Source organism: Cherax quadricarinatus, chromosome 54 (assembly GCF_038502225.1).
Source record: "Cherax quadricarinatus isolate ZL_2023a chromosome 54, ASM3850222v1, whole genome shotgun sequence".
In the NCBI taxonomy this organism is placed as follows: Eukaryota; Metazoa; Arthropoda; class Malacostraca; order Decapoda; family Parastacidae; genus Cherax; species Cherax quadricarinatus.
In genome coordinates this window covers 28,548,644-28,573,039 of record NC_091345.1, presented here as the reverse complement: position 1 = coordinate 28,573,039, position 24,396 = coordinate 28,548,644, and the positions used below count along the sequence as shown (strand labels likewise).

At 42.3% G+C, this 24,396-nt stretch overlaps 1 protein-coding gene across 1 annotated transcript; it reads right to left on the bottom strand.

Moving 5' to 3' along the window:
* Positions 1 to 277: 277 nt before the first annotated feature.
* Positions 278 to 24,396, bottom strand: LOC128699071 (uncharacterized). The gene is made up of 2 exons (XM_070096761.1): positions 24,235 to 24,396; positions 278 to 3,403 (listed from the first exon to the last, which is right to left on the bottom strand). Exons 1-2 carry the CDS (start codon positions 24,394 to 24,396, stop codon positions 2,849 to 2,851), a joined length of 717 nt encoding a protein of 238 aa, XP_069952862.1. The 3' UTR covers positions 278 to 2,848.

The window sequence follows — 24,396 nt, the reverse complement described above, 5'->3', positions numbered from 1 at the left end:
TTCTGGAAATACAGAATAAATCCCAAAGGTACCTGATCTGAATAATTTTTTAGGACTTTATCTCGACTCAGAAAAGATTATAAGATGTCGAGGAAGAATTCATAATTCTTCACTACCTAAAGACCATGGTGTACTAGCGCACAAAATGCGTGCTAAAGGAATAACAGGAAAAGTCGGTCGATGGATCTATAATTTCCTCACTAACAGAACACAGAGAGTAGTAGTCAACAGAGTAAAGTCCGAGGCAGCTACGGTGAAAAGCTCTGTTCCACAAGGCACAGTACTAGCTCCCATCTTGTTCCTCATCCTCATATCCGACATAGACAAGGATGTCAGCCACAGCACCGTGTCTTCCTTTGCAGATGACACCCGAATCTGCATGACAGTGTCTTCCATTGTAGACACTGCAACGCTCCAGGCGGACATCAACCAAATCTTTCAGTGGGCTGCAGAAAACAATATGAAGTTCAACGATTAGAAATTTAAATTACTCAGATATGGTAAACATGAGGAAATTAAATCTTCATCAGAGTACAAAACAAATTCTGGCCACAAAATAGAGCGAAACACCAACGTCAAAGACCTGGGAGTGATCATGTCGGAGGATCTCACCTTCAAGGACCATAACATTGTATCAATCGCATCTACTAGAAAAATGACAGGATGGATAATGAGAACCTTCAAAACTAGGGAGGCCAAGCCCATGATGACACTCTTCAGGTCACTTGTTCTATCTAGGCTGGAATATTGCTGCACACTAACAGCACCTTTCAAGGCAGGTGAAATTGCCGACCTAGAAAATGTACAGAGAACTTTCACGGCGCGCATAACGGAGATAAAACACCTCAATTATTGGGAGCGCTTGAGGTTCCTAAACCTGTATTCCCTGGAACGCAGGAGGGAGAGATACATGATTATATATACCTGGAAAATCCTAGAGGGACTAGTACCGAACTTGCACACGGAAATCACTCACTACGAAAGCAAAAGACTTGGCAGACGATGCACCATCCCCCCAATGAAAAGCAGGGGTGTCACTAGCACGTTAAGAGACCATACAATAAGTGTCAGGGGCCCGAGACTGTTCAACTGCCTCCCAGCACACATAAGGGGGATTACCAACAGACCCCTGGCAGTCTTCAAGCTGGCACTGGACAAGCACCTAAAGTCAGTTCCTGATCAGCCGGGCTGTGGCTCGTACGTTGGTTTGCGTGCAGCCAGCAGCAACAGCCTGGTTGATCAGGCTCTGATCCACCAGGAGGCCTGGTCACAGACCGGGCCGCGGGGGCGTTGACCCCCGGAACTCTCTCCAGGTAAACTCCAGGTAAAGAAGCCATACATCCAATATTGATCCCCAAGAATCATTGGCTAACAAAACTGATTGTGCAAAACGCCCACAGTAACGTGTTACATGGTGGGGTAGCTGACACACTTTGTCATATACGACAATCCTACTGGATACCTCAAGGTCGACATAGTATGAAAAAACAGATAAAGGACTGCATTACTTGTCGTCACTATGATATGCGAGTATGTCAGTATCCAGGTCCACCTCCATATCCCTCTGAAAGAGTTTGTCATTTCACTCCATTTGAGGTGACAGGTGTAGATTACGCTGGACCAATAATTTTAACTAAAACAGTAGACATAGTTCCCATCAAGGTGTACATCTGTTTGTTCACTTGTGCTACAACTAGAACAGTACATCTAGAAGTAGCCACTGACATGTCTGCTGAAACCTTTATCAAATTATTCAGAAGGTTTGCAGCCAGAAGGGCATGTCCCAGATTGAAGATATCAGATAATGCAACGAGCTTTGTTACTGGTGTTGCTTATATAAGCAAGATCTTCGATAAGCCAGAAGTACAACAGATGCTGAATCAACGCAGTTGTCGTTGGAGATACATTCCTCCTAAATCTCCATGAGACGGCGGATTTTATGAAAGAATGATCGGCATTGTGAAACGTTGTTGACTGAAATAGAAAATAGAGTTAACAACAGACCTCTAACTTATGTTACCGATGATCCGGACAATTAAGTCCATCTCAATTACTCCATGGCAGAAGGCTTGAACCTGTTCCTCCCATGAATGATAAAGAAGTCATAGAAGATCCTACTTATTTCGAACCTGAGCAACTCAGACGTAAATTCAAACACTTTAATAAAATGATTGAATGTTGGGAGAAAATTTGGTGAGAAGACTATCTCACCTCATTGAGAGAACACTTCTATGGAGCTGGTGTTCCTGAAAATCATAAGACTTGGTGATATAGTGATTATTGACAATGATGTCCAAGGTCTCAATGGCCTCTTAGAAAAGCCAGGAAAAAACTTTCAGGTCCGATACAAATACCTACATAAATCTAGACATCTACACTCCTAGTTAGGTCGGCTGCAGTTGATAGGGCGTATCTTGCCTGGATATACCAATATACCCCATTATCAGTGAGCCATTGAGCCCAAACAAGTAAGTGAAAATCCATTCAGTATTAAAATACGAGTGTCAGAAATGCTGAAATATACGCTCCATTGGGGCAATTATTTACTCATCACTTGAACTCCCACGGCTCAGGGCTGGAGAAAATACGGCTTTTCGAAGGAGCGACCCGGGGACGGCTGCGGGGATGCTGAGCCATCACTAAAGCTAGGTAACTTTCAACAATTTCCTTCAATAGACTTAACTTAGTAATATTCTCCAGATCCCTTACAAATGACCTCAGTGTGTGAGGTGAGTGCTCAACCATCTGAGCTATGGGACACTTGCAGGTTTCTTTCACGACCATGTACAATAAGGCTTTTAAAATCATTATTACAATGTGATGGTGACAGTAGTGAGGGCACAGTAAACTAGAGTGTCAACACAACACCAGAGTCCACCACAGTCACCTCGGTGATGTCGCTGTGGTTGACTGCTGCTTTCACCACTTCCAGACCCTTCACCACTTTACCGAAGACACCGTACCACTGGCGACCATCTGTCAAGTCCCTGGTGGTGATGCAGAACTGGGCACTCTGGAGACTTCCCCACCACCGTGCTGACCACACAGCACCAGCACTGCTTGACTTCTGGTAGTGGTGATCATCCTGGTGAGAGAACAGTGCTGCTCCTCCCCTACCATTATTATACTGGTAGTCTCCACCCCTCACATACTCCCCTGGCTCATCCTTGTTCCACAACTTGAACAATTTAGTGTTGAGGTAGGAGGAGCCTGAGTGTTGTCCAGTACACAACAACACAAACTGTCTGGCCCGCATAGTGTCACCAGTCAGTTGGATGTGGAGTCGATGTCTGGTTGCTGCAGGCCCGGCCAGTGATCCAGGCCAGGCCAGTGACCCAGGCCAGGCCAGGTCAAGAAATACCAGAGTGGATGAGTGATCCAGCGCCTCCAACACTTCGCTCACCTACACAAACAAACATCATCACTGAGTGTTCAAGTGAGTTATTATTAATGTTAACACTGTTATAAATATTATAATTATCTTACTTTTATTAAATTATTATTACTTCATAATTATTATGATGATTATTATTACTTATTGTAAATTTTTAATTCAGATTCTCTCATTATTAAAATATTGCATTATTATTTTAGCGCTTTCTTTTGAATATAATATTAATACACTATTATTATTATTATTATTATTATTATTATTATTATAAACAATCAATAATAATTATCTATTTTACTGAAGCATTATTTTTTTCTTTCTAAGATACGGTACTATATAGCCCAAACAGCTCTTCTTCCTCTTTACCACTCTCTCATCTACCTTTACCTCACCTATGGTATTTCTTCATGGGGCTCAACCACAGCAAATCACCTTAAACCTTTAATAACCCGACAAAAAACTGCTGTGTGATTGATTACCAACTCCTGCACCAGACACCACACTCCACCGCGTTTTAAGATCCGTAACTTGCTTATTATACAAAACATCCCCACTTATTGTCCTACTACACTCCGCCTTGATAACTACAACAGAACACAGCCATAATACATGACACATCACTCTTCCATATCCCTCGTGTCCATCTCTCCCTGTGCAGAAATGCTATGCACGTAAAGGGCCCGAAAATCTGGAATTCATTGCCAGAAGACACTAACGGGCCCCTGTCTACAAATCATTTTAAGGCTCTACTTAAAAATCACCTCATTACCCAAAATTAATCAGACAAACCATACTTAATACCTCCCAGTTACTTAAAAACTACACAGAAAAGCACTAATATTGTGTTGAAGATTGCTCAGCCATGTTCTCCTTACTTCAGAATATTGTGCTGAAGATTGCTCAGCCATGTACTCCTTACTTCAGAATATTGTGCTGAAGATTGCTCAGTCATGTTCTCCTTACTTCAGAATATTGTGCTGAAGATTGCTTAGCCATGTTCTCCTTACTTCAGAATATTGTGTTGAAGATTGCTCGGCCATGTTCTCCTTACTTCAGAATATTGTGCTGAAGATTGCTCAGTCATGTTCTCCTTACTTCAGAATATTGTGTTGAAGATTGCTCAGCCATGTTCTCCTTACTTCAGAATATTGTGCTGAAGATTGCTCAGCCATGTACTCCTTACTTCAGAATATTGTGCTGAAGATTGCTCAGTCATGTTCTCCTTACTTCAGAATATTGTGCTGAAGATTGCTTAGCCATGTTCTCCTTACTTCAGAATATTGTGTTGAAGATTGCTCGGCCATGTTCTCCTTACTTCAGAATATTGTGCTGAAGATTGCTCAGTCATGTTCTCCTTACTTCAGAATATTGTGTTGAAGATTGCTCAGCCATGTTCTCCTTACTTCAGAATATTGTGCTGAAGATTGCTCAGTCATGTTCTCCTTACTTCAGAATATTGTGTTGAAGATTGCTCAGCCATGTTCTCCTTACTTCAGAATATTGTGCTGAAGATTGCTCAGTCATGTTCTCCTTACTTCAGACTATTGTGTTGAAGATTGCTCAGCCATGTTCTCCTTACTTCAGAATATTGTGTTGAAGATTGCTCGGCCATGTTCTCCTTACTTCAGAATATTGTGCTGAAGATTGCTCAGTCATGTTCTCCTTACTTCAGAATATTGTGTTGAAGATTGCTCAGCCATGTTCTCCTTACTTCAGAATATTGTGCTGAACATTGCTCAGCCATGTTCTCCTTACTTCAGAATCAACATGTTCAAATTTCATTGTTTTAAATACTAAATTGTAATACTTAGTATTGTAAATTGATTAAATTGTTCAATTGTAATAGTGCAATAGTTCAAAACTGTAATGTTCAAATTTCATCATTTTAATACTCAGTTGTAATACTTCATATTAAGTTGTTCTATTGTAATACTGTAATTATTATAATCTAATTCAAAACTGTAATTATTTTGTACTAAACTTCTGTACTAGACATATTAAAGCCATATAACATTACCTATTAATACTCAGTCTTCTTGTACTCACTGTAACTCATCTAATGACCATATAATCTGTATTACCTTATTAATCATAAGTTAATGCAAAGTTTGCCAGATATACTCTGGCATGTACACTCAACTATTATAGTCCTTTGTGCAACCATATATCATGTTAAAAATTATTATTATTATTATTATTATTATTATTATTATTATTATTATTATTATTATTATTATTATTATTATTACAAATATCAATCCTCCCTCTTAATAAATTATTTTATTATTAATGTAATTATTAAAGAAATTATATTATAAATAAACAATGGTTATTATTACTAATTACAAATAATTATAATTTTCTTTAATATTAATAATAAATTATTATTATTATTATTATTATTATTATTATTATTATTATTATTAAACTATTTACATATAGGTCATGATTAGTGTACTCACCTAATTGAACTCACCTAATTGTGGTTGTAGGGGTTGAGACTCAGCTCCTGGCCCCACCTCTTCACCGAACGCTACTAGGTTCTCTCTCTCCCTGCTCCATGAGCTCTATCATATCTCGTCTTAAAGCTATGTATGGTTCCCGCTTCCACTACATCACTCGCCAGACTGTTCCACTTCCTGACTACTCTATGGCTGAAGAAATACTTCCTAGCATCACGTATGTGAGTCTTCAACTTCCAAGTGTGACCCCATGTTTCTGTGTCCCATCTCTGGAACATCCTGTTTCTGTCCACTTTGTCTATTCCACGCAGAACATTGAATGTCGTTATCATGTCTCCCCTGACCCTTCTGTCTTCCAGTGTCGTCAGTGCGAATTCGATTTAGTGTAAAATTATTAAATGATACTAGGTCTTACTTAATGCCAGTTAAAATTTTAATTAACGTGAGTTCTTTGTTAACAAACTTTTCAAATTATGAGAAAAAAAGACACTAGAGTCGAATTTAATTTACGATCCTAAACTATTGGGCTGCAGAAAACAATATGAAGTTCAACGATGATAAATTTAAATTACTCCGATATGGTAAAAGTGAGGAAATTAAAACTTCATCAGAATATAAAACAAATTCCAACCACAAAATAGAGCGAAAAGCTAACGTCAAAGACCTGGGAGTAATCATGTCGGAGAATCTTACCATCAAGGATCATAACATTGTACCAATTGCATCTGCTAGAAAAATGACAGGATGGATAATGAGAACCTTCAAAACTAGGGATGCCAATCCCATGATAACAGTCTTCAGGTCGCTTGTTCTATCTAGGCTGGAATATTGCTGCACACTAACAGCACCTTTCAAGGCAGGTGAAATTGCTGACCTAGAAAATGCACAGAGAACCTTCACGGCACATAACTACGATAAAACACCTTAGTTACTGGGAGTTTACCTGGAGAGAGTTCCGGGGGTCAACGCCCCCGCGGCCCGGTCTGTGACCAGGCCTCCTGGTGGATCAGAGCCTTATCAACCAGGCTGTTGCTGCTGGCTGTACGAGCCACAGCCCGGCTGGTCAGAAACCGACTTTAGGTGCTTATCCAGTGCCAGCTTGAAGACTGCCAGGGGTCTGTTGGTAATCCCCCTTATGTATGCTGGGAGGCAGTTGAACAGTCTCGGGCCCCTGACACTTATTGTATGGTCTCTTAACGTGCTAGTGACACCCCTGCTTTTCATTGGGGGGATGTTGCATCGTCTGCCAAGTCTTTTGCTTTCGTAGTGAGTGATTTTCGTGTGCAAGTTCGGTACTAGTCCCTCTAGGATTTTCCAGGTGTATATAATCATGTATCTCTCCCGCCTGCATTCCAGGGAATACAGGTTCAGGAACCTCAAGCGCTCCCAGTAATTGAGGTGTTTTATCTCCGTTATGCGCGCCGTGAAGGTTCTCTGTACATTTTCTAGGTCAGCAATTTCACCTGCCATGAAAGGTGCTGTTAGTGCGCAGCAATATTCCAGCCTAGATAGAACAAGTGAATTGAAGAGTGTCATCATAGGCTTGGCCTCCCTAGTTTTGAAGGTTCTCATTATCCATCCTCTCATTTTTCTAGCAGATGCGATTGATACAATGTTATGGTCCTTGAAGGTGAGATCCTCTGACATGATCACTCCCAGGTCTTTGACGTTGGTGTTTCGCTCTATTTTGTGGCCAGAATTTGTTTTGTACTCTGATGAAGATTTAATTTCCTCGTGTTTACCATATCTGAGTAATTGAAATTTTTCATCGTTGAACTTCATATTGTTTTCTGCAGCCCACTGAAAGATTCGGTTGATGTCCGCCTGGAGCCTTGCAGTGTCTGCAATGGAAGACACTGTCATGCAGATTCGGGTGTCATCTGCAGAGGAAGACACGGTGCTGTGGCTGACATCTTTGTCTATGTCGGATATGAGGATGAGGAACAAGATGGGAGCGAGTACTGTGCCTTGTGGAACAGAGCTTTTCACCGAAGCTGCCTCGGACTTTACTCTGTTGACGACTACTCTCTGTGTTCTGTTAGTGAGGAAATTATAGATCCATCGACCGACTTTTCCTGTTATTCCTTTAGCACGCATTTTGTGCGCTATTACGCCATGGTCACACTTGTCGAAGGCTTTTGCAAAGTTTGTATATATTACATCAGCATTCTTTTTAACTTCTAGTGCATTTAGGACCTTGTCGTAGTGATCCAATAGTTGAGACAGACAGGAGCGACCTGTTCTAAACCCGTGTTGCCCTGGGTTGTGTAACTGATGGGTTTCTAGATGGGTGGTGATCTTGCTTCTTAGGACCCTTTCAAAGATTTTTATGATATGGGATGTTAGTGCCATTGGTCTGTAGTTCTTTGCTGTTGCTTTACTGCCCCCTTTGTGGAGTGGGGCTATGTCTGTTGTTTTTAGTAACTGTGGGACGACCCCCGTGTCTATGCTCCCTCTCCATAGGATGGAAAAGGCTCGTGATAGTGGCTTCTTGCAGTTCTTGATGAACACGGAGTTCCATGAGTCTGGCCCTGGGGCAGAGTGCATGGGCATGTCATTTATCGCCTGTTCGAAGTCATTTGGCGTCAGGATGACATCGGATAGGCTTGTGTTAACCAAATTTTGTGGCTCTCTCATAAAAAATTCGTTTTGATCTTCGACTCTCAGTCTGGTTAGCGGCTTGCTAAAAGCTGAGTCATATTGGGACTTGAGTAGCTCACTCATTTCCTTGCTGTCATCTGTGTAGGACCCATCTTGTTTAAGTAGGGGCCCAATACTGGATGTTGTTCTCGACTTTGATTTGATTTGACATAGGAGAAGAAATACTTTGGGTTTGTTTCGATTTCATTTATGGCTTTTAGTTCTTCCCGCGATTCCTGACTCCTATAAGATTCCTTTAGCTTGAGTTCGATGCTTGCTATTTCTCTGACCAGTGTCTCCCTACGCATTTCAGATATATTGACCTCTTTTAGCCGCTCTGTTATTCTTTTCCGTCGCCTGTAAAGGGAGCGCCTGTCTCTTTCTATTTTACATCTACTCCTCCTTTTTCTTAGAGGAATAAGCCTTGTGCATACATCGAGTGCCACCAAGTTAATCTATTCTAGGCATACGTTGGGGTCTGTTTTGCTTAATATATCTTCCCAGCTTATATCGGTTAGGAATTGGTTTACTTGGTCCCACTTTATGTTTTTGTTATTGAAGTTGAATTTGGTGAATGCTCCCTCGTGACTAGTCTCATTATGTCGGTCTCGGGCTCCACGCATACATGTCTGAACCTCAATTATGTTGTGATCTGAGTATATTGTTTTTGATATGGTGACATTTCTTATCTGATCATCATTGTTAGTGAAGATGAGGTCTAGTGTATTCTCCAGTCTAGTAGGCTCTATTATTTGCTGGTTTAAGTTGAATTTTGTGCAGAGATTTAAAAGCTCGCGTGAGTGTGAGTTTTCATCAGAGCTGCCTCCTGGTCTTATTACTGCAACAATATTATTAGCTATATTCCTCCATTTTAGGTGCCTTAAGTTGAAATCCCCCAGGAGCAAGATGTTGGGTGCAGGAGCTGGAAGATTTTCCAGACAGTGGTCAATTTTTAACAGCTGTTCCTGGAATTGCTGGGATGTTGCATCCGGAGGCTTGTAGACTACCACAATGACTAGGTTTTGGTTCTCGACCTTTACTGCTAAAACTTCCACTACATCATTTGAGGCATTTAGCAGTTCTGTGCAAACAAGTGACTCTGCAATGTACAGGCCAACCCCCCCCCCTTTTGCCTGTTCACTCTGTCACATCTGTATAGGTTGTAACCTGGGATCCATATTTCGTTGTCCAAGTGATCCTTTATGTGGGTCTCAGTGAAAGCCGCGAACATTGCATTTGCCTCTGCAAGCAGTCCACGGATGAAAGGTATTTTGTTGTTTGTTGCTGGCTTTAGACCCTGTATATTTGCAAAGAAGAATGTCATCGGACTGGTGGTATTGTTGGTACTGGGGGGGGGGGATTTTTTTTTCCGGCATTAGTATCTGTATCTGTTGGTTTGGAGTGGAGGCCATCGACTGTGGTTCCACTCCAGGAATGACTGGATTTGGTGTACGATTTCTGCCATTTCCTGCCAGTTTTTTTTCCTTCCTGGCACTAAAAAACCTCTCCCTCTTGAGTGGCTGTGGCTACCCAGGTTTTCCAATGGCCTGGATGTTTTGTATCTTTTTGTACCCTTTAGATGGTGTGCCTGGCAATTTAAGTTATAGCACAGTCTTTCCTGTACTGAAGAGGTACACATTTCAGGGTGAAAAAGCTTACAGGAAGGGAGTTTGCATTTTCCTGTTGTCATATGGGCATGGCATTTTCTAGGGTGGTCATAGTTGCACGTCCCGTCTGTTTTTCCAGATTTCCCATGTCTGAAGATACCAAGTGCATAGTATGTGCACAGGCTTGGTTTCCGTTTACCTTTGGTTTCTGTGACTGTATTTCCTGTTGGTGCATGTTTCCCTGTCTTATTCCTATCCTCCCTAGCACCAACAATGGAGCTCCCACCAGTTGTTTTTGGTAATATATCCTCACTATAGCTAGTGGAGTCCTCTTGTTTGCTATTTCCTGTGGTATTTCTAGTTTGCAATATTGGTTTTATCTTATCTTTGACTACACTTGTTTCCCCACTACGGCTCCTGTCCCCTATGAGGTCATTTATATGTATTCCTTCCTGCGTATAATTCCCGACTACCTGGACAAAATCTCCAGCTTCACCATTACTGTCTCCCAGGACAGCACCTCCAGCTTCACCATTACTGTCTCCCAGGACAGCACCTCCAGCTTCACCATTACTGTCTCCCAGGACAGCATCTCCAGCTTCACCATTACTGTCTCCCAGGACAGCACCTCCAGCTTCCCCATTACTGTCTCCCAGGACAGCACTATCAGCCCCACATTTACTGACTACCAGGACATCACCTCCAGCCTTACAGTTTCTGACTACATGGCCAGTATCAAGGGCAGTACCATTCAGCTCAGACTTTTTATGTTCCCATCTGTTGTAGAAAGCTTCCAGGTTGTCTATGAAAGCAGCTTTGATGTTGTCCTCTTTTAATACCCTTGTGATTTTAGTCCACAGATTTTCCTCATTTGGGCATACCCAGAAACACTTCCCTGTTTTAATACTGCTTGTAGCTAGTTCTTGGATATCTGCACAAGGGGCGTGACACCAATTTCCACAAAAATGACAATTTATCCATGTGGAAGCCCATTTGTTTGATTGACTGCAGACTACACACAGCTTCATAATGATTTGAGTGGTTGATTTACTGTAATTCTACTAGCAACCTCTTGAATACTCTATTAATAACCTCCTTAAATGAAGCTCTAGCTATTTGTGTTTCTATTTCTAACTAATTGGACAGCTTACCGTGTACGTTCCTGATTTATATTTATTGTTTGTGTTTGATAAGGGCGCCTACAACCCTGTGAAAATTTGTGTGGACTGCCTCCAAGTGAGTCGCCTACCCTGGCAAACTCTTTTGACACCGAGCTCTGAGGTCGGTACCTCAGCCTCACAAGTGGCTTATAGAACAGATTTTCACAAATGATTGGTATTGCAAGAAACCTCGCCTGCATGTACGTATAAAGGACTAACTTACTTGGTGTTGCAGCATATATCCTGATCTTCAACTTCCTAAGCCTAGCTTTAGCCCCTTTGGACTTCCCCTTGGAAACCACGTGCAACCGGGAGCATTAATTCCTGCAATATTCAATCGTAATTAGTGTCCTGCCTGCACCTCAGAAATTCCTATATCCAAGAGGGTATGTATCCCCTAGTATAACTATGCAGACTCAGACACTAGCTTCAGACGGCTCTGAGACACTGGTACTTACTGGGCATGCCCTCTCTGTAGCACGCCGAGCCCTCAGTTAACTCAACCCACAATCTCCTAAGACACTGGCCAGAACCTACGGGAAAAGGTGAATATCTCGTCTTACTGTATGGGCTGATGGAGGAGATCATCTACGGTACATCGAGGTGCCTCTACCAGATTTCCCCAGGTCTCAGATGTGAAGACACGTGGGGGCGCCGCCTGCTGTTCACAGCACATCTTGTCCAGTCGGTGTCTGTCGTAAGAAGGGCGCTATTCTGTCTTTGTGACCTGCGCCCCGCCATTCAAGCTAGGGCTGCCAGTTCTCCCTAGCTAACTTATCCTAGTGTTTGCCTACATTATCGGCCTATTACTACCTATGTTAAGGTCTTAGGTCTACTTTATCATTATCTACAGATGCCTTAATAAACCTAATATTAGTGTACTACCAGTAAAACTACCTACTCCTTCCCTGAAGAGTAAATCTATAAATTAAGTAAGCTTACCAACAACCGCCAACCAGAGAATGCCTTGTTTGGGAGGGTTTAAGGGCCGCTCGGCTCAGACGACCAGACGGCCATGCTGGATCTGAGCTGTGGAACTATTTGGACCAAATAAATTTCCACACCCTCCCGCCGGCGAAGGTAGGCGCTAAGTCTAAATCAAGTTCACCCTCCGTGAGCCCCCACGGCGGACCCTGGACACGAGTGCCGTCCGGCCACTCTCGTCGAGCAGACTCCGGTCTAACTTCAACCGTCCAGTTTCCGCTGTGTGGACCTCTGGGGGTGTAAACTTGTTGGTTCCGGTGGTCTTAGCACCCTTTGCTTTAACTTTAACGTAGTTCGTATGTCTAGCCTTGATTGAGTGGCTCCGTACTTTCCCACCCAGTGGCCCACATGCCCTGGTAGCTTTTCCTCCCACTGTTACGAGGTTCCCTGGATTTAAAGGCAATCTATCTCCCTCTTTACGTACCCTGCAAAGGTGTTTTCCCAAGGTGGCCGAGTGTTCGTCACTCCCTGCCTGGTTCAGCTTCCCTGGCGGTTCATAGTGTATACTGGTATTCATTATCACTACGCCCCCAGCGGTCATGTGGACAGTTTCTCCTCTATCTGGCGTGGCAGGGAATTCAGGTGGAATCCTACCGCCTATGATGTATCCTACTGGGGATCTGTATAACCCAATTCCTTCCTTAAACGTCCGTCGTGTAGACAGGAAGTCATCTATATGATTGGCTCCCACCAGGATACCTACATTTCTGACTGTGTCAGTGGTAATTCCCTGGTCTGCTAGCTTCACGTCAAGGTCTTTCAATCGCTTAGCTGCTGCAGCAAGACCTCTCGCTGTAATTGCCCTGGGTAATGTCTCTACCACCAAGGCTGTAATATCTCTGCGATGTCCACCTAATTTGACTGTGACATCCACCACATCATAAGATTTGGGTGGGACCTGACTTACAGCCCCTCCCAACATCATACTCACTCTCTTCGTGGCCTTCAAATTTAATTTAGCCACCAACTTCTTTGTTATCAAGGATACTTGTGCTCCTGGGTCAAAGAATAATCGGGTTGCTTCGGACCTGTGCCCATTCACAACCTTTGCCATGACTGTAGGTAGGGCAGCACCTCCGTGATTCTCACTCGGATTAGAGACTTCACTCCCACTAATCACGCTGGCTACCATTTCAGGCTCGGACTCACTTTCTATCTCTACCTGAGAGATATCCCTACTAGCCTGGGGTTCCCTTAAATTATTGGGACATAGTGCAGTATGGTGCTTACCTTTGCAACAGACTCGACACTCACTGAGCTGGGTGCCACAGTCTCTCGCATAGTGTTCCCCACAACACTTGAAGCAGAGTCTCAACTCCCTTAGTCTCTGTTGCCTACTGCTCAGTGTTATATACTCCGAGCAATTCGTGCTAGAGTGTTCGCCTTCGTAGAACACGCATATTCTGGCATGAGTGCCTCTAAGGCTCTGCTTAGAGGTTCTTACCTTAGACACCTCTTTACCATAGTACACTTCAACGTTAGTCGTACGAGCTTTAGGGTGATCTCTCGAGCTCTTTGAGCAACTTTCTGGGTTTTTATGTGGCGATGGTGGTGACTCTTCTCTCACACCTATACTCAAATGAGAAACGAGATCTCCCAACCCCTCAACAATTTGTTTTATCGTGAACCTATTCGTCCGATATTTTAAGTGTAACTCATGCACTGTCGTGCTAGCCAGTTTCCTCTGAATCACCTGGCTAAGGACCCATTTTGAATCATTCTCATCATGCAAATCTCTGAAACTATTGGTCAAGCTCATAATCTCAATACGGAACTTCTCTAGACTTTGACGGTCATGTCGGCAAGCCTCTAGATCCAACAACCGATAAAGTATAGCTACCTTTATCTCCTCAGTGTTGCCAAACATGTCTTCTAATTGGTCTTTGGCATGTTGGTAATTAGTGTCAGTAATCGGGTAGTGCCGGACCAGATCTAAGGCTGCGACCGCAAATACTGCAACTTGACGGCATCTGACAAATCATTTCTGTCATCTATCTGGGCTCTAAACTGATCCCAGAAAGCAATGTACTCTGTTAAGGTTCCGTCAAACGTTGGTAAATTCAACTGGGGCAATCTGGGCAACACATTAACAGGCGTGCTGTTGTTCGTGTTCCTTGAAACATTTGCTGCCCCTGCTGTACCGGCCTTCAAAGTCTTTATTAACTGCCTGCAGAGTCTCATCTCTGCTTTACACTCTGCCCTTCGTTCGTCATAGTCTGTCCGTGCTACTTCGACTGTATATTCAGACTCACCTGTAGTATAGGCCTCTGTCTCATAAAGGATAAATGATCTCTCAAAGGCCTCCAGTCTTTGCTCCAAAGGTTTCAGGCAACTCTCTAGTTCCTCCCAGTCTACGTCCTGATCTTGCCTGACCATACGACACTCCTCACATGCTTTGCTCAGGCTCCCCTTATAGGCTCCCATAGACCGCTTTAATTGACTTAGAGCTGGGACAGCTGGTACTGCATCTTCACCTACCATAGTTGCGGTTTAGTTAAGATCACGGTGCTAATTTGTATTTCAATTAGCCCACCCCACATCACAAACGGTATTAGGTGAGAATGAACGAGTCTCAAGGCTTCTCAACAAGCTTAACAATTCCCTTTATTATATTGACTCTACTCTAAATAAAAAATGTACACTGTTAGCTCTCAAATCCCAATCAAAAATGTGTATCGATGTGAAAGCTTAATCTAGCACTTAACTGTACAATGCCAGCAAATAATTACAGGACTTAACCTAGTCTCAGGTATAATTCACAAATCCCACATTAACATGAATCAAAGATGATGAAAATCACAATAAAAGTGCAGTATACAAATTAAAATCACTTGGTTAACACAAGTAAATTCAACAATTCAACTTGTGAAACAGTAAATGAATAATGTATGTAACCAGCTTGGCCTGTGCCCAGCTTACTCTGTCTAGCGTGGATGGTTGGATAAGGTAAATCCTAACCTAGCTAGTGTGCTATAACTAAAACCTGGCTTTATAACTCCCTGTAAATAATAACTAGGTTAAATCTGTCCTAGCTACTATAACCTTTTGTAAATATTGCACAAGCCTAGCCTAACTGTGGCTACCTTGCAAATCCACTGTAAGTAATTAACACACAAGTCTCCTACTCTGGATTACTTGTAATCACTGTAAATAATTAAATTCACAAGCTTCTCTAGCCTACCTGGCCTGCCTGTAAATTACTGCAAATAACAACTTCTGTGTATAGTCAGCTTGGCCTAGCCTCTGTGTAACTTTGACCTAGGTGTGCTAACTTAACCTAACTTTTTTAAACTGGTTCCTAACTGTGGCCTAGCTATGATAGCTTAACCTAGCTATTCCACATCCGGTTTTCGAAGGACCACTTTTGTGAAAATTTGTGTGGACTGCCTCCAAGTGAGTCGCCTACCCTGGCAAACTCTGTTGACACCGAGCTCTGAGGTCGGTACCTCAGCCTCACAAGTGGCTTATAGAACAGATTTTCACAAATGATTGGTATTGCAAGAAACCTCGCCTGCATGCACGTATAAAGGACTAACTTACTTGGTGTTGCAGCATATATCCTGATCTTCAACTTCCTAAGCCTAGCTTTAGCCCCTTTGGACTTCCCCTTGGAAACCACGTGCAACCGGGAGCATTAATTCCTGCAATATTCAATCGTAATTAGTGTCCTGCCTGCACCTCAGAAATTCCTATATCCAAGAGGGTATGTATCCCCTAGTATAACTATGCAGACTCAGACACTAGCTTCAGACGGCTCTGAGACACTGGTACTTACTGGGCATGCCCTCTCTGTAGCACGCCGAGCCCTCAGTTAACTCAACCCACAATCTCCTAAGACACTGGCCAGAACCTACGGGAAAAGGTGAATATCTCGTCTTACTGTATGGGCTGATGGAGGAGATCATCTACGGTACATCGAGGTGCCTCTACCAGATTTCCCCAGGTCTCAGATGTGAAGACACGTGGGGGCGCCGCCTGCTGTTCACGGCACGTCTTGTCCAGTCGGTGTCTGTCGTAAGAAGGGCGCTATTCTGTCTTTGTGACCTGCGCCCCGCCATTCAAGCTAGGGCTGCCAGTTCTCCCTAGCTAACTTATCCTAGTGTTTGCCTACATTATCGGCCTATTACTACCTATGTTAAGGCCTTAGGTCTACTTTATCATTATCTACAGATGCCTTAGTAAACCTAATATTAGTGTACTACCAGTAAAACTACCTACTCCTTCCCTGAAGAGTAAATCTATAAATTAAATAAGCTTACCAACAACCGCCAACCAGAGAATGCCTTGTTTGGGAGGGTTTAAGGGCCGCTCGGCTCAGACGACCAGACGGCCATGCTGGATCTGAGCTGTGGAACTATTTGGACCAAATAAATTTCCACAAACCCCATCCGTTTACAGTCTGCTTTATTGTCCAACGAAACCGTTTGAAACCAGTCAAGGGTTCGGACCATCAAGGGTTCGGACCAGTCAAGGGTTCGATCCATCAAGGGTTTGGACCAGTCGAGGGTTCGGACAAGTCGATCTGATCTGATCAGTGGGTCACTTATTTAAAACATACTAGTCGGTGATTTGGGCTAACACATGAAGGATCTACTTGATATTATCTACCCGAGTAATATGTGATTTGATTGTTACAAAAGTATAACTTGCGTGTTGAAGAGCCAGTGATTTCTGGCAGCTCCTACAATGACGAACGGTCGACCTCAACCCTAGTTTATCAATCGTTGTATCTAGCTTTTCCAGTTTTTTTCGTCTCCACCACAATAAATGCTATATTATCACTATAGTTGACTGGTGGAAATTTTGGAGAAAGGACGCTTTTTCTGTAGTAATAATTGCTTCTCGTTGTGTATATTGCGACCGCTGGTAACTACAGGTTATATGAAATTCACAGTATACGTCTGGTATTTCAAGAAAAAAGAAACTAATGAAAGTCACTCCACTCCACTAAGTACCATTATAATACTGGTTAGTTGCTACTACAACACTGTATTCTGCTATTCACTGATATCACTAGATTATATGCGAGTACACAGGTTCCTAAACCTGTACTCCCTGGAATGCAGGCGGGAGATTATATGCGGATTATATGCGAGTACACAGGTTCCTAAACCTGCACTCCCTGGAATGCAGGCGGGAGAGATACATGATTATATACACCTGGAAAATCCTAGAGGGACTAGTACCGAACTTACACACTCCCTAAGAAAGCAAATGACTCGGCAGACGATACAACATCCCCCCTATGAAAAGCAGGGGTGTCACTAGCACGTTAAGAGCAACACAATAAATGTCAGGGGGTCCAAGACTGTTCAACTGCCTCCCAGCATACATAAGGGGGATTACCAATAGACCCCTGGCTGTCTTCAAGCAGGCACTGGACAAGCACCTGAAGTCGGTGCCTGACCAGCCGGACTGTGGTTCGTTGGATTGCGTGCAGCCATCAGTAACAACCTGCTTGATCAGCCCCTGATCCACCATGAGGCCTGGTCACAGACCGGGCTGTGGGGGCATTGACCCCGGAACTCTCTCCAGGTAAACTTCAGGAAAGATTCTTTCAGCTTGAGTTTGATATTTGCAATTTCATTAATCAGTGCTTCCCTTCGAATTTCAGATATATTGGTCCCTTTCAGCAGCTCTGTAACTCTTTACCTTCATCTGTATAGGGACCGTCTTTGTCTTTCTAGTTTACATCTTCTCTTTCTTTTTCTTAATGGAATGTTCCTTGAGCAGATCTCAAGAACCACATAATTCATTTTTTCTAGGCAAAGGTTAGGATCCGTGATGTTTAAGATATCTTACCAGCTTGTTTCATTTAGGACATGGTTGACTTGCTTCCTTTACATGTTTATGTTATTGAAATTCAATTTTGTGAAGACATCCTCATGACTGCTCACATTTTGCTGGTCAGGAGCCCTGTACATACATGTCTGTATCTCTATTATGTTGTGATCTGAGTGTATTGTCTTTGATACAGTTATATTGCATATCAGATCGTCGTTGTTAGTGAAGATGAGGTCCAGCGAATTTTCTAGTCTTGTAAGCTCTAATATTTACTGGTTTAAGATGAATCTGGTGCAGAGATTAATAGCTCACATGTGTGTGAATTTTCGTCTGAGCTTCCTCCTGGGGTGATTGCTAAAATATTTGCTAGACTCCTCCATTTTAGGTGTCTCAGGTTGAAATCTCCTAGTAGCAAGATGTTTGGGGCAGGAGTTGGGATATTTTCTAGAGAATGGTCAATTTTCAGAAGCTGCTCCCGGAAATGCTGGGAAGTTGCATCTGGAGGGTTGTGCACAACCACAATGGCAAGGTTTTTATTTTCAATTTTTACTGCCAAAACTTCAACTACATCATTTGAGGTGTTTAGTAGTTCTGAGAAAATGAGCAACTCTGTGACATACAGGCCAACCCTCCTTGTCTATTTAGTTTGTCACATCTGAAGAGGTTATAACCTGGGATCCACATTTCGTTGTAAAATGATCCTTTATGTGGGTCTCTGTGAATGCAGCAAACATTGCATTTGACTTTGTGAGCAGTCCCTGTATGTTTGCAAAGACAAATGTTATTATATTGGTGGAATTTAGGGGGATTTTATTTGCTGGCTTAAATATCTGTTGTTCTGGAGTGGAGACCAATGACTGTGCCTCTGCACCAGAAGTGTTTTCAGTTTGTGTAAGATTGCTGTAATTTTTTGCCAGTCTTTTTTTCCCCTCCTGTCCCCTAACAGCCTCTTTCCCTTGAGAGGTTATGGCTCTCCTCTTTTGTTTCCCATAGTCTGGCTGGTCTGTGTCTTCCTGTCCCCTTTAGATGATGTACCTGGCAGTATCCGCTGTAGCATTTTCTTTCATGGAGTAACGAGTGACACATTTCGGGGTGAAGTAAGTTACTGGAAGGGGAGTTGCACTCTCCTATTGTCATGTGGACGCGGCATTTTTTGGTATGGTCAAAGGTGCATGTCCCACCTGTTTTACCAGAAATACCATACCTGCAGATACCCAAGGCATAAAATTTGGAAAGATTGGAGTTCTGTTCTCAAGTATTTTTTGCAGCTGCGTTCGCTGGTGTTACATATTTTCTGTTTCCTCTCTACCTACCACCCCTGTATGGACATCAGTGTGTCCATCAGGTTTTGCTGGTAGTGTGTCAACACTATTCCCTGAGGCATCATCCTCTTTTGTTCCATCTCCAGCACCTCTGTAAGTTGAACAGCGTTGCCTTTACTTGTTTCATCACCAAGGCCAATATCTCCTTTTGGTTCACTGTCCTCCAGGGAAACACTAGCACCATCAGGAGCACTGTCCTCCACCACAGCCCCGCCCAACCCAACCATTTTATTTTCCAAGCTGTCATACCATGCTGACATGTCATCCAACAAGGATCTTTTATTGGTGTTCTTGTCATTTAAAATAGATGTAATTTTTTCATACACATGTATCTCGTTTGGGCACATCCAACAACATTTCTCTGATTATATATATATATATATATATATATATATATATATATATATATATATATATATATATATATATATATATATATATATATATATATATATATATATGTATATTACACAGGGTTTGACAAGGTTAAGGATCCCTAGCTTTATTGACAAGCTATTTACAGGTTAAGGATTCCTAACTTTATTGGCAAGCTAAGAGCTGTTACCTACATCAGCTCATTTGAAAGCATTTTTATTGTTATGAGACATACAAGTAGGGAACAGGATGAAGTTGGAGCCATCTGTGGGCCAGCATTTTCATTTGATCAACTGACGTTATCTCGTTGACATCATTATGCTGTACGAATGTGTTCCATGTGTATGATCTCAGATGGAGTGATTTTCTGGAGAAGGGTACAGCCAGAGTGAAGTTGCTGCTTTCTGCCCGTCTTGTGGCATAAAAGCTTGTTTCACGCTGTCCTCGAAGTTTATCCAAGTGTGGTACTTTGACAATATTGGCCTTGTACATAACAGTAAGGCCACCCACATCCCTCCTGTGTTGAAGGCTCTGCTGAAATGACAGATGTATCCAGGATGGGTCCAGGCGAGAGATGAGACGTCTTGCTCTGTTCTCCACTCTGTCAAGCAGTCGCAGATGAGAGGGGGGGGGCAGGCAAACCAAGAAAGTGGAACATACTCAAGGTGTGAGCGTACTTGTGCCTCGTACAGAATCTTGCAACCCCTACTGTCAAGCAGATGCGAGATACGGCGAAGTGCTGTAAGCTTCCTGGCTGCCTTGTTTGCTAGATTTACAACATGGTTCTTCATGGTTAGTTTGGAGTCAAATTTCACCCCAAGGATATCAACTTGTTCTCCAGGTGCCAACACCCTCCCATTCATCCTTACTACTGCACCAGCATTACCATCATGGTGCCTAGAAACCATCATTTGCGTTTTCTCAGGTGCAAATGTTACTTGCCATCTATTTCCCCAACTGATATAGCTCTTAGCTGGTGATTGATGTAGTTTAGAGCAGCTGGTATTTCTTCTCTTGGATAAGTGAATGTCAGTGTACAGTCGTCTGCATATGCATGTGATTCTGGGGTGAGATGAAGAAGGTCGTTGAAGTAGACATTCCACAACTATGGTCCCAGCACGCTTCCTTGTGGAACACTCGCCCCAATAGGATGTCTTGCTGATTTCGTTCCATTAAGAACTACACTTAGAGAAACCATACCCCGGGTATGGTTTGTTTGCAATCGTGTCATTACGATTTCTTGAGTCAGTTACACTTAGAGATCTACCATGAAGGTAATCACTGAGGAGGCATAGCATAGAGCCTGCAATTCCCAGTGCTTGAAGTTTTGCTAAGAGGCCCTGGTGCCACAGCCGGTCGAAAGCACCAGCAATGTCCAGTGCTACCATACAGCTGACTTTGGATTCATCCAGTGACTGGTGCCACTTAGTGGAGAGGTTTAACAACAGATCAGCATATTGACGATCACAAAGTAGCGAGTGGTAGTCAAAAAACTCTGTCATTAGTCTTGAGATAATTGTTTCAAGGATCTTACCAGTGATTGGCAGGAGTGACACTGGTCTGTAGTTGCTGATTTCTGCTCTACTCTTCTTTTTGTGAACAGGGACTACATTTGCCTCTTTCCACAGAGAGGGCCATTTACACTGTACTAGGAAGTGCTGAAAGATGCGAGTTAGAGGTGCTGCTAGCTGGTCTGCACATCTTCTCAACAATCTTGGGCTCAACTTGTCTGGGCCCACAGCCTTTTCTTGGTCAAGCGATTTAAGAAGAAAATGCACCTCCTCCTGCCTTATCAGATGTGGTCACTGGTTTAAAATCCCTGCACACCCCATGGGACCATTTACCACAGAGATTGCAAGAAATCCAGGCATGCTTTCGTCTGTGACCCTTTCTGCAGACTACACAGATTTTCATGGAGGTGGTCATCTTACAACACTTTACAACCCTCCTAGATAGCTAGTTTTTAATTTCTTGAAGTATTTAGATGTCTTTACCAGTTCTTCCGGTTTGGCTGGCTAGGGTAGGCTTATTATGTAAAAGATTACATATATATATATATATATATATATATATATATATATATATATATATATATATATATATATATATATATATATATATATATATATATATATATATATATATATATATATATATATATATATATATATATATATATATGTCGTGCCGAATAGGCAGAACTTGCCATCTTGGCTTAAATAGCAACGCTCATCTTGCCATATAGTACCGAACTTGCACACGAAAATCACTCACTACGAAAGCAAAAGACTTGGCAGACGATGCAACATCCCCCCAATGAAAAGCAGGGGTGTCACTAGCACGTTAAGAGACCATACAATAAGTATCAGGGGCCCGAGATTGTTCAACTGCCTCCCAGCATACATAAGGGGGATTACCAACAGACCCCTGGCAGTCTTCAAGCTGGCACTGGACAAGCACCTAAAGTCGGTACCTGACCAGCAGGGCTGTAGCTCGTACGTTGGTTTGCGTGCAGCCAGCAGCAACAGCCTGGTTGATCAGGCTCTGATCCACCAGGAGGCCTGGTCACAGACCGGGCCGCGGGGGCGTTGACCCCCGGAACTCTCTCCAGGTAAACTCCAGGTAATAGGACAAGTGAAAATTTGTGTATGCAATAATTTCGCCAAAATCATTCTGAACCTAACGAAAAAAATATATTTGATTGTGTTTGTTTAGTACTAAATTACTGTAAACGTATTTTAAATATATTTAGTTGGGTTAGGCTAAAATAAACTGCTCTTGTTATATTAAGGTTAGGTAAGTTTTCTAAGATTCTTTTGGTGCAAAATTAAAAATTTTTACATTAACATTAATGAAAAAATATATCTTTAAACGTATAAGAGAAAATTTCAGAAAGGAATTAATTTTAAATGAGTTCTTGCTAATTGACCAGTTTTACATATTCGGCACGACATATATATATATATATATATATATATATATATATATATATATATATATATATATATATATATATATATATATATATATATATATATATATATATATATATATATGCATAACCACTATGAAAGAGTAGTGAAATTCCGAGTGCTTTCGTGACTACTCACATTATCAAGGAACTATGAAAGTAATACATCAAAGGAAGGCATATAAAGGGTCTAGACCACACCTCACAGTCACATCCCACAACAAAGAAACACCTGACGCGCGACAATACCGGACTCATAAGAAAAGAGGAACACTGCAGAAGGTCCGCTGGTCCAACTAGACAGGTCCTCACGACCTGGATGAGAGATATTTTAACCATCCAATTGATTTCCAAAAAGTTGAGAAAGTTGTATCAAGCAAGTCCATGGTCGACAGGAATATAACTGAATCTTGTTTCATAAGAACCAGTTTTGAAAATAATATGAATATTTCCTTTGGTTTATTCAGATTAGATTTATTTATAATTAATAAAATTTGTGAAGAATTTAATAATACATTGGACAAATAATAAATCTTAATTCTTGGGTAGAATATTTTGTTAGTGGGATGTCGTGAGGACCTGTCTAGTTGGACCAGCAGACCTTCTGTAGTGTTCCTCTTTTCTTATGAGTCCGGTATTGTCGCGCGTCAGGTGTTTCTTTGTTGTGGGATGTGACTGTGAGGTGTGGTCTAGACCCTTTATATGCCTTCCTTTGATGTATTACTTTCATAGTTCCTTGATAATGTGAGTAGTCACGAAAGCACTCGGAATTTCACTACTCTTTCATAGTGGTTCTTTTGCATGTTTTAAAATCACCTGCTTACTGTGATCGTATTGCATATATATATATATATATATATATATATATATATATATATATATATATATATATATATATATATGTGTGTGTGTGTGTGTGTGTGTGTGTGTGTGTGTGTGTGTGTGTGTGTGTGTGTGTGTGTGTGTGTGTGACTTTGTATATGGTCCGAGTCAGAGTAAATCATCGTCATAAGCCCTTTTGCTCTTTCTGGGTTGACAAGTGAATAATGTAATGTCATCCAGTTTTGTACAAACAATATATTATGTGGCAATACATACTGTTTGACTGATGGATTTGTTGGGTGTGGGAGAAAGAGGGTTCATGTAGAAGTGTTTACAAGGTGTGAGTGTGGGAAGAAGAGGCAGGAATTGGTGCAAGAGTGTACATGGTTGTGTGAGGGATGGTACAAGAGTGAGTGGAGAGGGGCGCAGGTAGGCAGTGAACAGAATGTGTGTGCACACAGATGGGTAGGGGCTGGTACATGAGTGTATGGAGATACATTACCAGTGTGTGGAGGGTGTGGCACGGGTGGACAGGGAATGTTGCAGGAGAGTGCAGAGTTTGTGTGTGGGAGAGAAGGGCTGGTCCAGGAGTATGTGAAAGTTGTGAATATGCGTACTCAGAAGACAAAAGTGTGGATTGAGGGTGTAGAAATAAGTGGACTGGGGCTTTTACAGAGGTGTGAATTTACAGTAAGAGTGGAAAGTGTAACAGTCACCTTGAGGGTGTGGGCATGGGAGGGTGGAGGCTGGCGGAGAAGAGTGTGGAGATACAGTTGACCATCTTGCAAAGTTATCCTGGAGTAGCGGAGGTCATCTTGGTCTTTCTGGACACCAAACACCAGGCCAGCCTCCACCAGCCTCTTGACAGTCTCATTCAT

Bases quoted from the DNA above. Each gene is read 5' to 3' on its own strand.
- LOC128699071 (XM_070096761.1), bottom strand. From the start codon at position 24,396: ATGAATGAGACTGTCAAGAGGCTGGTGGAGGCTGGCCTGGTGTTTGGT. The intron at 3,404-24,234 runs GTGACTGTTACA...TTGTTTGTGTAG, and splicing joins CCCATGCCCACACCCTCAAG to GTGAGCGAAGTGTTGGAGGC.